The 13,204-nt window shown below is 36.8% G+C and overlaps 1 protein-coding gene across 9 annotated transcripts in view; it reads right to left on the reverse strand.

Moving 5' to 3' along the window:
* The window catches only part of LOC137033848 (integrin alpha-M-like), a 311,934-nt gene that overhangs the window by 174,123 nt on the left and 124,607 nt on the right, over positions 1-13,204 (reverse strand). For all 9 annotated transcript variants that reach the window (XM_067406240.1, XM_067406239.1, XM_067406242.1 and 6 more), the window contains one exon: positions 7,868-8,000. In XM_067406240.1, coding sequence (XP_067262341.1) covers positions 7,868-8,000 — 133 coding nt within the window. The remainder of the gene's footprint in view (positions 1-7,867; positions 8,001-13,204) is intronic.

Raw genomic sequence — 13,204 nt, forward strand, 5'->3', positions numbered from 1 at the left:
GTCATCGCGCTCAGCTTCAGGATCGCCATCTTCCAGCGAAACTCACTCTCGTCCTCAGTTCAAACCTTCCCGCTGAACGGAGGAAGCCAACGAACTGCACCAGCGCTAACCTGAAATTCGACACACGCAACCAATGCAAGTATACTGCCGTTTCTCAATCTTAGATGATGAAACTGATTTCCGTGCTGGCTTAGGACTGGTTGTGAGTTTGCTACTTGCCTTCTCTCTTTCCTTCTCTACTTCTATTCTTGTACATAGGTGTGTATTTTCTTGTATATATATTTAGATGTATAACCTCTGTATTTGTAGTTTGCATATATTAAAACGTTATTCATGCTCGATTGTTCTGTTTGTTCTTTCAGCTGAAAACCCAAGTCACTTTAACGTTTTTCGATCATTTTATGCTTTGATGTTATAATAGCAGGTTGTTTTCATGGCCAGATAACTTTGTTTATAATATTCTGTGAGGGACTTAGTTTGCTGGACAAACGAACAGTTTCTCTAAATAATTATTAAACCAGAACTAATCATATATGTAATTGATTATAATTCGTTGTAATTGATTCACGATATATGTTTAATTCCCCGTTGGGTCGATATATGAATCATAATTTATTCATAAGCTTATGAATTATTATATTCATATTTCATCCATAAATTGATTAATAACCGCTACATTTCGTTACACAGGTAATATAAAAATACAGTGTTGTTATATTTCATATATCTCAACTGAATAGAGGTAATTTGTTTACTTTATTTGTCTGTTTACTTGTCTTTTTTGTAAATTCAATTCAGTTTGAAATCAAGCTTTCTTGTACTGCATGTGAGCTATTGCAACAAAGTTACCCTATTGTAAAGACAGAAATACACAGAGTGAGCAAATATTTAAGTGAGATTACTGTAATGGAAATTGATCAATGTTATTGGTATTTAAAATGATACTGAATATTGATCATTTGTATTGTATTGAAATTCCTGTATTGTGACTACTTGATTGAATATTGTTTGGCAATTCATTAAATATCGCCGGCTAAAAAGTAACTAGTAATTTTAGTACTTTGAGTAGTTTTTTAGAAGAGTAATTTGTACTTTTACTCAAGTACTTTTTTGACACCAGTACTTTTACTTGTAATTGAGTATTCTTTCAGCAGTGTAACAGTACTTGTACTTGAGTACAAATTTTCAGTACTCTTTCCACCACTGGTCAGGACCCACTCATTGCCATAGTCATACGTTAGATCTAATATTCTCACATGGAATGGATATTGATGCTGTTGAAATTCTGCAGTAGAGCAATGACATCTCTGATCATTATCTAGTCTTGTCTTTACCACATTTAACCAAGGCTGCAAAACTACCCCCCTGTTACAAATTTGGTAGAACTATCACTTCTACCACTAAAGATTGCTTTATAAATAATATTCCTGATCAGTTTCATCTCCTTAGCATACCAAATAGCTTAGAAGAACTCAATGTTGCAACAGAAACTATTGACTCTCTTTTCTCCAGCACAGTTGCTCCTTTGCGAGAAGATTAAGGAAAATAGTCCAATGCTGTGGTACAACAAGCACACTCTGGCCCTTAAAAGAGCAGCCAGAAAAATGGAGTGCAGCTGGAAGAAAACAAAACTAGAGGAAAGAAAGCATTTTTGTGTACAGAAAGGTTTTAAAAACTGCTAGATCTGCTTATTTTCCAAATCTCTTAGAAGAAAACAAACACAAACCTATGTGTTTATTTGATACAGTGGCTAAATGAATGAGAAATAAAGCTTCAACTTCTGATGTTTCCATAACCATGCAACTGTCTACTACAGAATCACATCAAACCGTGCATGGTAGTGTCCCTGAGGAAAAATTCCATTAATTTGTTGCAATAGGGAAGAATTGTCTAAACTAGTTAAATCATCAAATCCAACAACATGTATGTTAGACCCTATACTGACAAAGCTACTGAAAGAGATGCTTCCAGAGGTCATAGATCCTCTTCTTAATATCATTAATTCATCTTTGTCACTAGGATATGTATCGGAAACTTTTAAGCTAGCTATTATTAAAACTCTTATTAAAAAAAAAAAACACAACTTAATCCTAGAGAATTAGTCAATTACAGGCCAATTTTGACTCTACCTTTTCTGTCAAAAATACTAGAAAAGGCAGTATCATCACAACTATGTTCCCTTTTAGAAAGAAATGGTATCTGCAAGGTTTTTCAGTCAGGATTTAGACTGTACCATAGTATTGAGACTGCTCTCCGAGTTACAAATTCTCATCATCAGATTGTGGTTGTATCTCTCTATTAGTGTTACTAATCTTAGTGCTGCATTTGACACTATCGACCACAACATTCTTTTGAATAGACTCTAAACTTATGTTGGCATTAGTGGAATTGCATTGGCATGGTTCAAGTCATACTTATCTGACCATTATCATTATCTGACCATTATCAAAGAAACGAAGAGATGTCATATCAATCACAAATTCAGTGTGGAGTACCAGAAGGATAAGTACTAGGACCATTGTTATGCTGATGATACTCTGCTCTATATTTCTTCGTACCCTGATGAAACTTACCAATTCACAAAATTAACGGAATGCATAGCTTATATAAAAAATTGGATGACTAGAAATTTCCTATTACTAAATTCAGAAGAAAAAAAAAAAAAAACAGATTCTAATTATTGGACCAAAAACCTCTGCAAGTCATAATCTGGAATATTGTCTAACACTTGATGGCTGCTCTGTTTGTCACGGAAAAGAAGACTGGATACAAATGCAAGTTAATATCTCTTTAATAGAGCTTCACGCCAGGTAAGTAGATAACAAACACACAGCAGCAACACAGACAGCAGGAGAGGGGTAACACAGGGACTTCGATGGGCGATGAAGTGTCCGTGATGAATGATGGTCCTGAATGGTGAGTCCGTGTGTCCGTGTGAGTATCCGTGCATGAAATCCAGAACGAGTAATCCAACGAGACAGACAGGTAACAGGGAACAGCGACGAGAATCCAATCCAGGATCAAGAAACACGAGAAACAACGGGACTACACCAGGACTACAACAAACGATCTGACAAACATGAGACGAAAGACAAGGCGTTATATAGGCAGGTGTAATGATCCACAGCTGCCGCTGATCAGCAATCAGCGGTGACGCCCACACAGAACAATCAAGTGACACATCCCAAAACCTACACACAGACAACAGTATGAGACAGCGGATTAGTGAACCGTGACACTGTTAAGTCTTTGTCATCAGTTAGTAACCTTGGTTGTGCTCTTTGATATAAATCTTTAATTTGAAAGCCACATTTCTAGAATCTGTAAAACCGCATTCTTCCATCTTAAAAATATAATTAAACTATGACATATGCTCTAAATGACAAATGCGGAACAGTTAGTTCATGCATTCATGACTTTAAGGCTAGATAATTGTAATGCACTATTTGGTGGTTGCCCTGCACACTTAATAAACACACTACAGCTGGTCCAAAACACAGCAGCTAGAGTTCTTACTAGAACCAGGAAGTATGACCATATTAGCCCGGTTCTGTCAACACTGCAGTGGCTACTTATTAAACAACGTATAGATTTTAAAATCTTAAAAGCACTAAAAGGTTTAGCTACCCAGTACTTGAGCAAACTTTTAACGCATTATAGTCCTACATGTCTATGGCGATCTCAGAATTCTGGCCAGTTAATTATACCTAAAATATCTAAATCAACCACACGCAGTAGATTCTTTTCTTATTTGGCAACTAAACTTTGGAACAGTTTTCTAAGCATTGTTCGGGAAGCAGACACACTCTGTCAGTTTAAATCTAGACTAAAAAAACGCATCTCTTTAACCTGGCATACACATAACACATTATCAATTTATATTTTCACATCTGTTAAAGGATTGTTAGGCTGCATAAATTACATCAGCCGGAACCGGGAACATGTCTTATAATACCCGATGTACTCGTTACATCATAAGAAGAATGACATCTATGCTTATATTAGTCTCTCTGTTTATCCCAAGGTTTACCGGAGTCAGCCGGATCCGGGCCATATCCAGATCAGATGGAGGACCTGCACCTAGACACGACCACAACACCTCCCTAAAAAGTCAGCTAAATTGTGTCGACTATCCCCTGTGAAGACCTCATTGACACGACAGCCAGTGGCACAGATCCTCAACAAAACCATTTCCATACCCACGTGATGAATCCAATCTTCAACCAGATGGAACTGGATTAAATATTTTGACTGTTTCGATCCCAGTCTGACTTATGACCCATAATGCTGCCTGAATCATAATCATGCACTGTTTGTTGTTGGCCAGAGGAGAACTGGCCACCCGACTGAGCCTGGTTTCTCCCAAGGTTTTTTTTTTCTCCATTTTTGTCACCTGATGGAGTTTGGGTTCCTTGTTGCTGTTGCCTCTGTCAAATTGGGGACAAATTGTTATAAGTCATTTATAAATTATTAGTTAATTTATTTAAGAAGAGTAATTTATTTATTTTGAAGTGGATAAACATTTATAAATGCCTTACAGTCGGGTGATTTCAGTGGATTATATTAAATCATCAGCACAGACTTGTGTTCTGTGTGGAATCTGTGGGATAAAGTGAACCTCTCAACTGATTTTACCTTCCACTGAAGCTCACATCAGGTGCACAGAGTTAAACACTCTATGTGTGTCATAGAAGACAGTAGTCTATACCCTCACCAGTCAAAGTCAAAGTTTATTTATAAAGCACTTTTTTAAAACAACAGGTGTTTATCAACTTACACTTACACTGCAGTACACACTATTTGTGTGTACTGCATTTATTCATTTATTCATGTGAATAAACTAATGATTTATTCATGTGTTTACACATCATCTATAACAGGTGTTGAACACTTTGTAGTGTGTACTGCAGTGTAAGTGCTGACTGGTGAGGGTATAGACTACTGTCTTCTCTGACACACATGGAGTGTTTAAGCACCTGATGTAAGCTTCAGTGGAAGGTAAAACCGGTTCAGAGGTTCACTTTATCACTAGATCCCACACACTCCACACAGAACACAAGTCTGTGCTGATGAGTGAAAGGATTTAACATAATCCACTGGAATCACCTGACTGTAAAGCATTTATAAATGTTTTTCCACTTCAAAACAAATAAATTACTCTTCTTAAAAATAGTGCTTTAGCATACCTGCATGTTTGTGCTTTTGAACACTGACCAGCTTACAACTTCATCAATAAATCATATAATGGTCATTTACTAATGGTTTGTTCATCATTTTTTCATGATTAACAATTGTTTATTGAGATAATGATACTAAAACAATTTTGTCATAAATACTTCAATGATTTATAAGTGATAAATAATGTATCAACTAATAACTTTTAAACCATCTACTAATGATCTGTTTGATTTATTTCATGATTTAAACTTTTTTTAAGATTTAACTTACAACACATTTGTAAATCATTAGCATAACACTTATTAATCATTTATGAAAATATAATCATGTTTTGTAAACGATTTGTTCAGCATTAACTAATAAATTATAAATAATAATAATAATACATTTTAGTTATAATGCGCTTTTCTGGAACCCAAAGCGCTACAAACAAATGAAATACAAAACTACATTAAATGTAATACAAGGTAGAAACTAAAAACCTAAAATAATCAACAGTAAAACACAATAGAATATTACTTACAGTCCATAAAAGCAATTTTAAAGAGATGAGTTTTTAACAGCTTCTTAAAACTGGCTAATGTGTGAGCATCTCTAACAGCAACGGGAAGTGCATTCCATAACCTGGGTGCAGCAACAGAGAAAGCTCTCTCCCCCATAGATTTTAATCTAGAGGGAGGCTGTTGAAGAGTAAGGGAGTCAGCAGACCGAAGGGAACGAGAAGGCATGTAGCGGGTCACTAGGTCACAAATATAAGAAGGGGCTGTTCCATGTATAGCTTTGTATGTTAATGTGAGAGTTTTAAAAACAATACGTGACTGTACTGGAAGCCAATGCAGACTATGAAGCACACCTGTGATATGCTGACGTGATGGAGTATATGTGAGAACACGAGCTGCTGAATTTTGGATATACTGCAGACGTTTAATTGATTTAGCAGGTAAACCAATGAATAGTGCATTACAGTAGTCAATCCTAGAAGTAACAAATGCATGAATAAGCCTTTCAGCGTCAGGTGGAGTGAGGAAAGGCCTAATTCTTGCAATGTTTCTGAGGTGATGGAAAGCAGATTTTGTGATACTCTTAATGTGAGAGTCTAGTGTCAGATGAGTGTCAAAAATCACTCCAAGGTTACGAGCCTGAGCAGATGGAAGTACTACACTGTCATCCATAATTAAATTAAGATTGCTACCCATTTGAATAACCGCCGGTGTACCAATGAGTAGGACCTCTGTTTTAAAACAATTCAATTTTAGAAAATTATGGTGCATCCATGTTTTTATTTCCTGCACACACTCTGAAAGAATTGTTGAAGTGAAAGTGGGATCAGATTTGGAGCTGATGTAAATTTGGGTGTCATCAGCGTAAAAGTGATACCCGAAACCATATTTCCTAATAATTTGTCCCAGAGGAAGCATATACACACTAAACAATAAAGGACCCATAACAGATCCCTGAGGAACACCATGACAGACCTGTCCAAGTTCAGATTTGTTGTTTCCCAAGACAACAAACTGGGTACGATCAGTGAGGTAGGATTTAAACCAGTTAAGCACCGTACCAGTGATACCAAGCCATCTCTCTAGCCTATTTATCAGGATAGAATGGCACACTGTATCAAATGCAGCACTAAGGTCTAACAAGACCAGGATGGTAGAGGCTGCAGAGTCGGCTGAGACAAGCAGATCATTCATAACGCGAACCAGGGCTGTCTCTGTACTGTGTCCCTTTCTAAACCCAGACTGAAAAGGTTCAAAAAGCTTGTTGGAAGACAAGTGTGAGTGGAGTTGAGCCACAACGACACGTTCCAGAACTTTAGCAAGAAAGGGTAAGTTTGAGATAGGTCTGTAATTAGATAGATCTAACTTATCACATCCAGGCTTTTTAAGGACTGGTGTAATAGCTGCAACTTTGAGGGCTTTTGGAACTATGCCAGTAGTGAGAGAGGTGTTCACAATGTTCAAGATGAGGGGACAAATTGAAGAGAGACACCCCTTTAAAACAGATGTAGGGATTGGGTCAAGAGTACATGTAGTTGTATTCATTGCCATCACTAGTTTAAGAATACAATCATTGGTGACTATGTTAAAACTAGAAAATGCACTTTCAGGAAAACTAGGTGGAAAGGTCACAGGAACTTCAGAGCATTGTACCAAACTGATGGACTTATAGATATTTTCAATCTTTTCCATGAAGAAACTAAATGACTTATAACCGAATTAATAAAACATTCATAAAATGTTAGTTTATCACTTATTAATCATTTATGAAGGTATATTCATGTTTTGTAAATTATTTGTTCAACATTATCTAAAAATTTATAAATGACTTATAACTGAATTAATAAAACATTCATAAAATGTTAACATATCACTTATTAATCATTTATGAACATATAGTCATGTTTTGTAAATGATTAGTTCATCATTAACTAAAAATGTATAAATGACTTATAACTGAACGTTATTATAAAGTGTTACCAGGTTTGGTATTGTTTTTTTCAGACCACTCATTGGTACCACTCAAAACTGAATAAAGGGTAAACTCGAAAGTCTGGTTCAAATGAGTCTTATGTGTTCTTGCCGAAACACCACTGCAGATACAAATCCACCTGTTCCAGAACAAATACGGCTTTACTCCTTTACTGAGACTTATTTAGATATGTTAGTTCTCTACTTTTGCCCAGTACCTTCAATGGAGAATATTTTTTCCCTTAGTTGGTTTAGGATCGTGGTGAGAGCACTGAAACTCTCTGTCTCAAACACAAACTTAGGAGACGAAGCAATCACCTCCAGCTCAGGACGAGAATACTCCTTACCAACCTGAAAAAAATAATAAAAATAAATTATATATATACTTTTTCAGAAAATGCACCATATCTTCCATTAAAATGATTTGTGGCAAATTAACACTGAGTTCATCCAATTTCATTATTTGATGCAAGACAAAAACAATGATTTCGAAGATGAACTATTTATGATTAGGGGCCAAGCCCCTATTGTAATTGTACGTTTTCCCTTTTATTATTATTCTTCCGAATGGGAGTCTATGGCAGCCCTATCAACGGAACATGAGAAAACGATGAAATTTGGCATACTTGTAGAGATGGTCATGTCTAGAAATCTGACCAATTTTGGAGTCTCTAGGGCAAACTCTATAGCGCCACCACCAGTTCAAAAGTTCAACATTCTAAAAATTATAACTTTTGATACATTTGCTCTAGAAAAATACAATTTAGTATATCTGATTTGTCTCTTCATGCTGATGCTATTCAACTTCTTACATTAAGTCTCCGCCCATTACAGTAGCAGCCATTTTGAAAAGTACAGTATTCCGTTTTTTCGCTACTCCTTCTTCAAAATTTGTCAAATTTTGTCCAATCTTTGATCAGATTATCTTTGGTCTGAGCCGCACAGAAATGACTGAACAGATTTTTTTTATTCATCTTTGTTCAAAAGTTATGATGTCACGAAGTTAACGAGGTTGACCGAAAATTGCTATAGAGGCTGTATCTCGGCCAAACTTTGAGCAATCGAAACAAAAATTGGTACACTTGATCAAGACCATGAGCTGAGGTTCCATGCCAAATTTGGGAACAGCGCCACCTACAGGTCATGAGATCTGAAAGATGGATATTTTGGCCAATAACTTTTGAACACTTTGTTAGAAAATCAAGATCTTGGTGTCTATGGATTCCCTGTGCCATGCCGAATCCGAGGATATCGAATTTGTCAACATCGGATGAACCACATGTCCGCCATTTTGAATTTTGTCATAAATTGCAATAACTTTTAAACAATTCGACATATCATCACAAAAATTGGTACATATGACCATCAGAGAGTCCTGAAGGTACATGAAAACTTTCAGCACAGCGCCACCTAGTATTCCACAGATATAATGATTTTTGCAAAATTGCTTATAACTTTTGAAAACAATATCCAAAATTTGTCTGCTTTATGTCATTTTATTCCCTGGCTTATGCCGATTCCGACAATGTGTGATTTGTCATTTTCCTTAAATGTACCTGTCTGCCATATTGAAGTAAATCAGAAACAGTTTTTTCGCTACTCCTCCCACAAATTTTGGTCAATTTTGTCCAAAATCAGCTCAGATGATCTTTGGACCGAGCCGCACAGAAATGACTAAACAGATTTTTGATATTCGCTACCATTCCAGAGATAGTAATTCTAGTAAGAATTCCAGATCGTCTCTGAATGTGACCTTGCTTGTGTTTGTTGTCTTATGCTAGTTAGCTTAGCATGCTAACCAGTTGTCATTCTCTTTAATGTGGCTCTTCAGTTATCAAGTTAACCATGAGCTTCATTAGCATTAAGTTAGCTTAGCATGCTAATATGGTTAGCATGCTAAGTAATGCTTTTTTGTAAATTCTTTCTTACACTAAAAGTTCTCTTCCACAGCCTGTTGAATGTGCATCCTCAAGTAGCTCAATGTGTAAAGCCAGTTACCTGAAGAGCTCTGTACCCCAAGATAGTGGGTTCGAATCCCAGGTGGAACGGTTTTATGAAATTGTGTGTTTTGATTCCTTTATTGCCTCTTAGATTAGAAATAAATGCTTTTTGTTTCATGCTGTTTTCATTTTAATCTAAGCTTCTGTACATTCTGAGTTCATTCTCGCCCGTAATTCTGAACCAGCTGTTTCATGTTTGTTCATTTTCTGCTGTTTTTCCTCTTCCTGCTCTGTATTGCGCTACAGCATGATGAGCTGCAGAATGATCTTAAGTAAAGTTATTAAATATAACATTCAGTGCAGTTTTATTAAAATTCTTCATTTTGAGTTCATTTTCACATGAACTAATGAACTTCGGCAGTTGTGCCAACAATCACCTGCACAGTGGTGCAATGAGATGCGCAATGGACACTGGACCTGGAGGTTGTGGGTTTGAATCCCGTGTTGGGTGGTCATTATGCAATTGTGTGTAATGAGTCATTTTGGTTCCTTTTTTATCCAAATAAGCATTGTACTAATCTTTATTCCTCTTGTAGGGACCCGTTCGACAGACGTTACCAAATGGCTTTATCAGCCAGAGGCATGATTGAACAAAGCTTCATTTGGTCCAAAAGATCCATTTCCTGACAGGAAAAACCTAGCCTTAACAGAAGTGATGACGTGACTTCTTTTAACAAAGGACTCTGTCTAAAGGACTTCTTTGCTCATCAGCAATAAACTAATCAGAACCCATCACGTGGGTCTGATCACATTAAATCTATTGATTCTCTCACAAAACCCTCTTGTATTATCGGACGGAACAGGAAAACACCCATCAATGGATTTAAAGACGAATCTGTCCTATCTATACCTCCCTTGTTTGAGCAATCCATCCTGACCCGGTCACTCGTGACTCCGGTCAAAGTTTAAACTATGCTTACGGACTCAATCTTGAATCTCAAAAGGGACAATTGTCGATTACTTAAAGTATTAACTATATCCAGAATAACATTTGCTATGATGTGATTACTAATATGTTGGAGTCAATGCACTATATGTTTGTATTCCCGTATGCATTTTCTTTCTCTTGTAATCATTGTTTTTAATTAGGTCAGTCTAGTAATATGTGTGTAAGAAGTGTGTCATGTTTGAGCTCTAAATACAGAGTTTATAATTCTCTGTAATTCTGTGTGAATGAAACATTAAAATTCAGTATCAGGAAAATATTAAGAAACTTTATAAAGTTGTTAATAAAACAGGAGAATGTTCTGCAGATATCACGCGATGTGATCAATAGACAATAGACGAGGCGTGTCTAATCTCCGTAGCAACGTCTCATTGGAGGATCGCATCTGAAGGATGGAGCCAGAATTGCTCCTTTAAAACTATGCTGTCCGAACAAGCTAATGTCAGAAATATGGAATAAGCTGGAAGCCAGAAGTCGGTCAGAAACCAGTCAGAAATCGGTCAGAAATACTTTGACCACGGCTAAAAGTTGCTTGGGTCATGCTGAAAAGAAGAAGTTGAGAAGATCCTTTATCGGGGCTGATTTTCCATCCAACAGCCGCCGATTTCAACCACGAACTGCGCCGCTGATCATTCAACAGCCGTCAAATCCAGACTCCGCAACCCTCTGTGAAATATCTGACCAAAGTCTCCCAAGAAGAGAACCGCTCAAGCCAGACGCTCAGATCAGAACAGCTGCACCAGCCAGCGACATCCTTCAAAGCTTCCACGCAACCCACAGGGCTTTCCCGAGAAGACGTCACCTGAAAGACAGCCAATCCAGAACGGGATTCCGCTGTACACGAGTCACGGAACAACCCGATTACCTCAGCTGTCAGAGCAAATGCAGGTACAAGCAAACTTCTCTCTCTCTTGCTGTAAACTGGTGAAACTCTTTTAAACCTAAAGAATCAAGCCAAAGCTCTGCTTTTGTGATTTTCCTCAGGTTATGAGTTAAGTTAGCACTGAACTTGGGACTTTTCATAACTCATCAACTCCGCGAATGTGTGTGCATGTATGTATGTGTGTGTGTGTGTGTGTGTGTGTGTGTTTAGCCTTAGTTTCCTGTAATCATTAGAAGTAGTAAATAAATCTTGTTTTGATTTTCACATATATGAGTTTCTTGTGTTGTGTGTCAAATTACTGCCTTAAACGTAAAAGATCAAGTTACCTCTTGCTTATAATATAATAATTACAATAATAACAGTAACAATTAGGGGTGCACCGAAATTTCAGTTGCCGAAAATTTCGGCCGAAAATGGCATTATCGGTTTCGGGCCGAAATAAAAAATCCAGCCGAAAATGTCAACCGAAAATGAATGTCAACCGCGCCCCTCCCATCTGTGTGCTAGCGCTTGGGTTTCACTCACGGTCAAGCTGTTATCACTCGTCACCCACCCCTCCCCTCCGTGCTCAAGCAGGTTTCACTCACGGTCGAGCTGTTTGCACGCGTCTGCAAAGATTAAGCATGTCAGCGGTATGGAAGTATTTTAAAGTTTCAGATGAGGATAACAAACTTGCAATATGTAACATTTGTTCTGCAAAAGTCTCACGAGGGGGTACGGTGCCAAAGAACTTTTCGACAACAGGTTTGATACACCACCTGAAAACACGACATCCAATTGAACATGAGGAGTACCGCAAAACAACATTGGTTAAAAGTACCCCAACTACATCACAAACACCCTCTGTGGCCACATTATTTGAAAAGACTAAGAAATTTGAGGAAGATAGTGTCAAAGCACGTGGCATTACTGAGAAAGTAATGCCACGTGAATAGTTACATTAAAATTTGCGTAGCACTGCACAACTGTGTTTCCTAAGGCTACATAGGCTTAAATGTTGTTTACAGTTTGAGTTTGGATTAAGTTCTATTGCTGTTTTTGCACTGTTGTTTTGCACAGAAATTTAAAATGCAAGTAAATAATTGTTTACATGCAGCAACAGAATAGAGGCCCACTGCCATTCTGTGATTTTGTGTGCAGTTATTCAGATAATTGTGGATTGTTTTTTCCCCCACAAATGTTAATCTATTTTATTCAATGGAAGAAAACTTGAAGAATAATATTTATTTATTGTTAAAAAATATTTTAGGTTTTGTTATGTAACAAAAAGTGTTAATAAAAGTTTGATGATTATTCTATTGGTTTGTGATTTTTCATTTCAGATCCATTAAAAATTAAGCAATACGTTTTTAAAAGAAGCCATTTTCGGCTTCAGTTTCGGTTTTCGGCCAAGTGCATCCTAAATTTTCGGTTTCGGTTTCGGCCCAGAATTTTCATTTCGATGCATCACTAGTAACAATAATAAAATATTGTTACTGTTGGCCGCAGAATAACATTATATCCAGAATTGGTAAAATACTCTAACCTCAATTTTCGCTGGACGAATAATTGATGAAGTGTTAAATATTAATTCTGAATCTTTTACAGTGAATCATTTACAGTTGATTCAATTCTTATTCCCTTTTAACAATTAAATTGAGCTAATAAATGACCGTAAGGTACATTACAGTAATGGTGGAGAAAATTTGTGCAGTTTAATCTAATTTGTACACAAAACAAGTAACTT

The sequence above is a fragment of the Chanodichthys erythropterus genome, chromosome 13, assembly GCF_024489055.1.
Source record: "Chanodichthys erythropterus isolate Z2021 chromosome 13, ASM2448905v1, whole genome shotgun sequence".
In the NCBI taxonomy this organism is placed as follows: Eukaryota; Metazoa; Chordata; class Actinopteri; order Cypriniformes; family Xenocyprididae; genus Chanodichthys; species Chanodichthys erythropterus.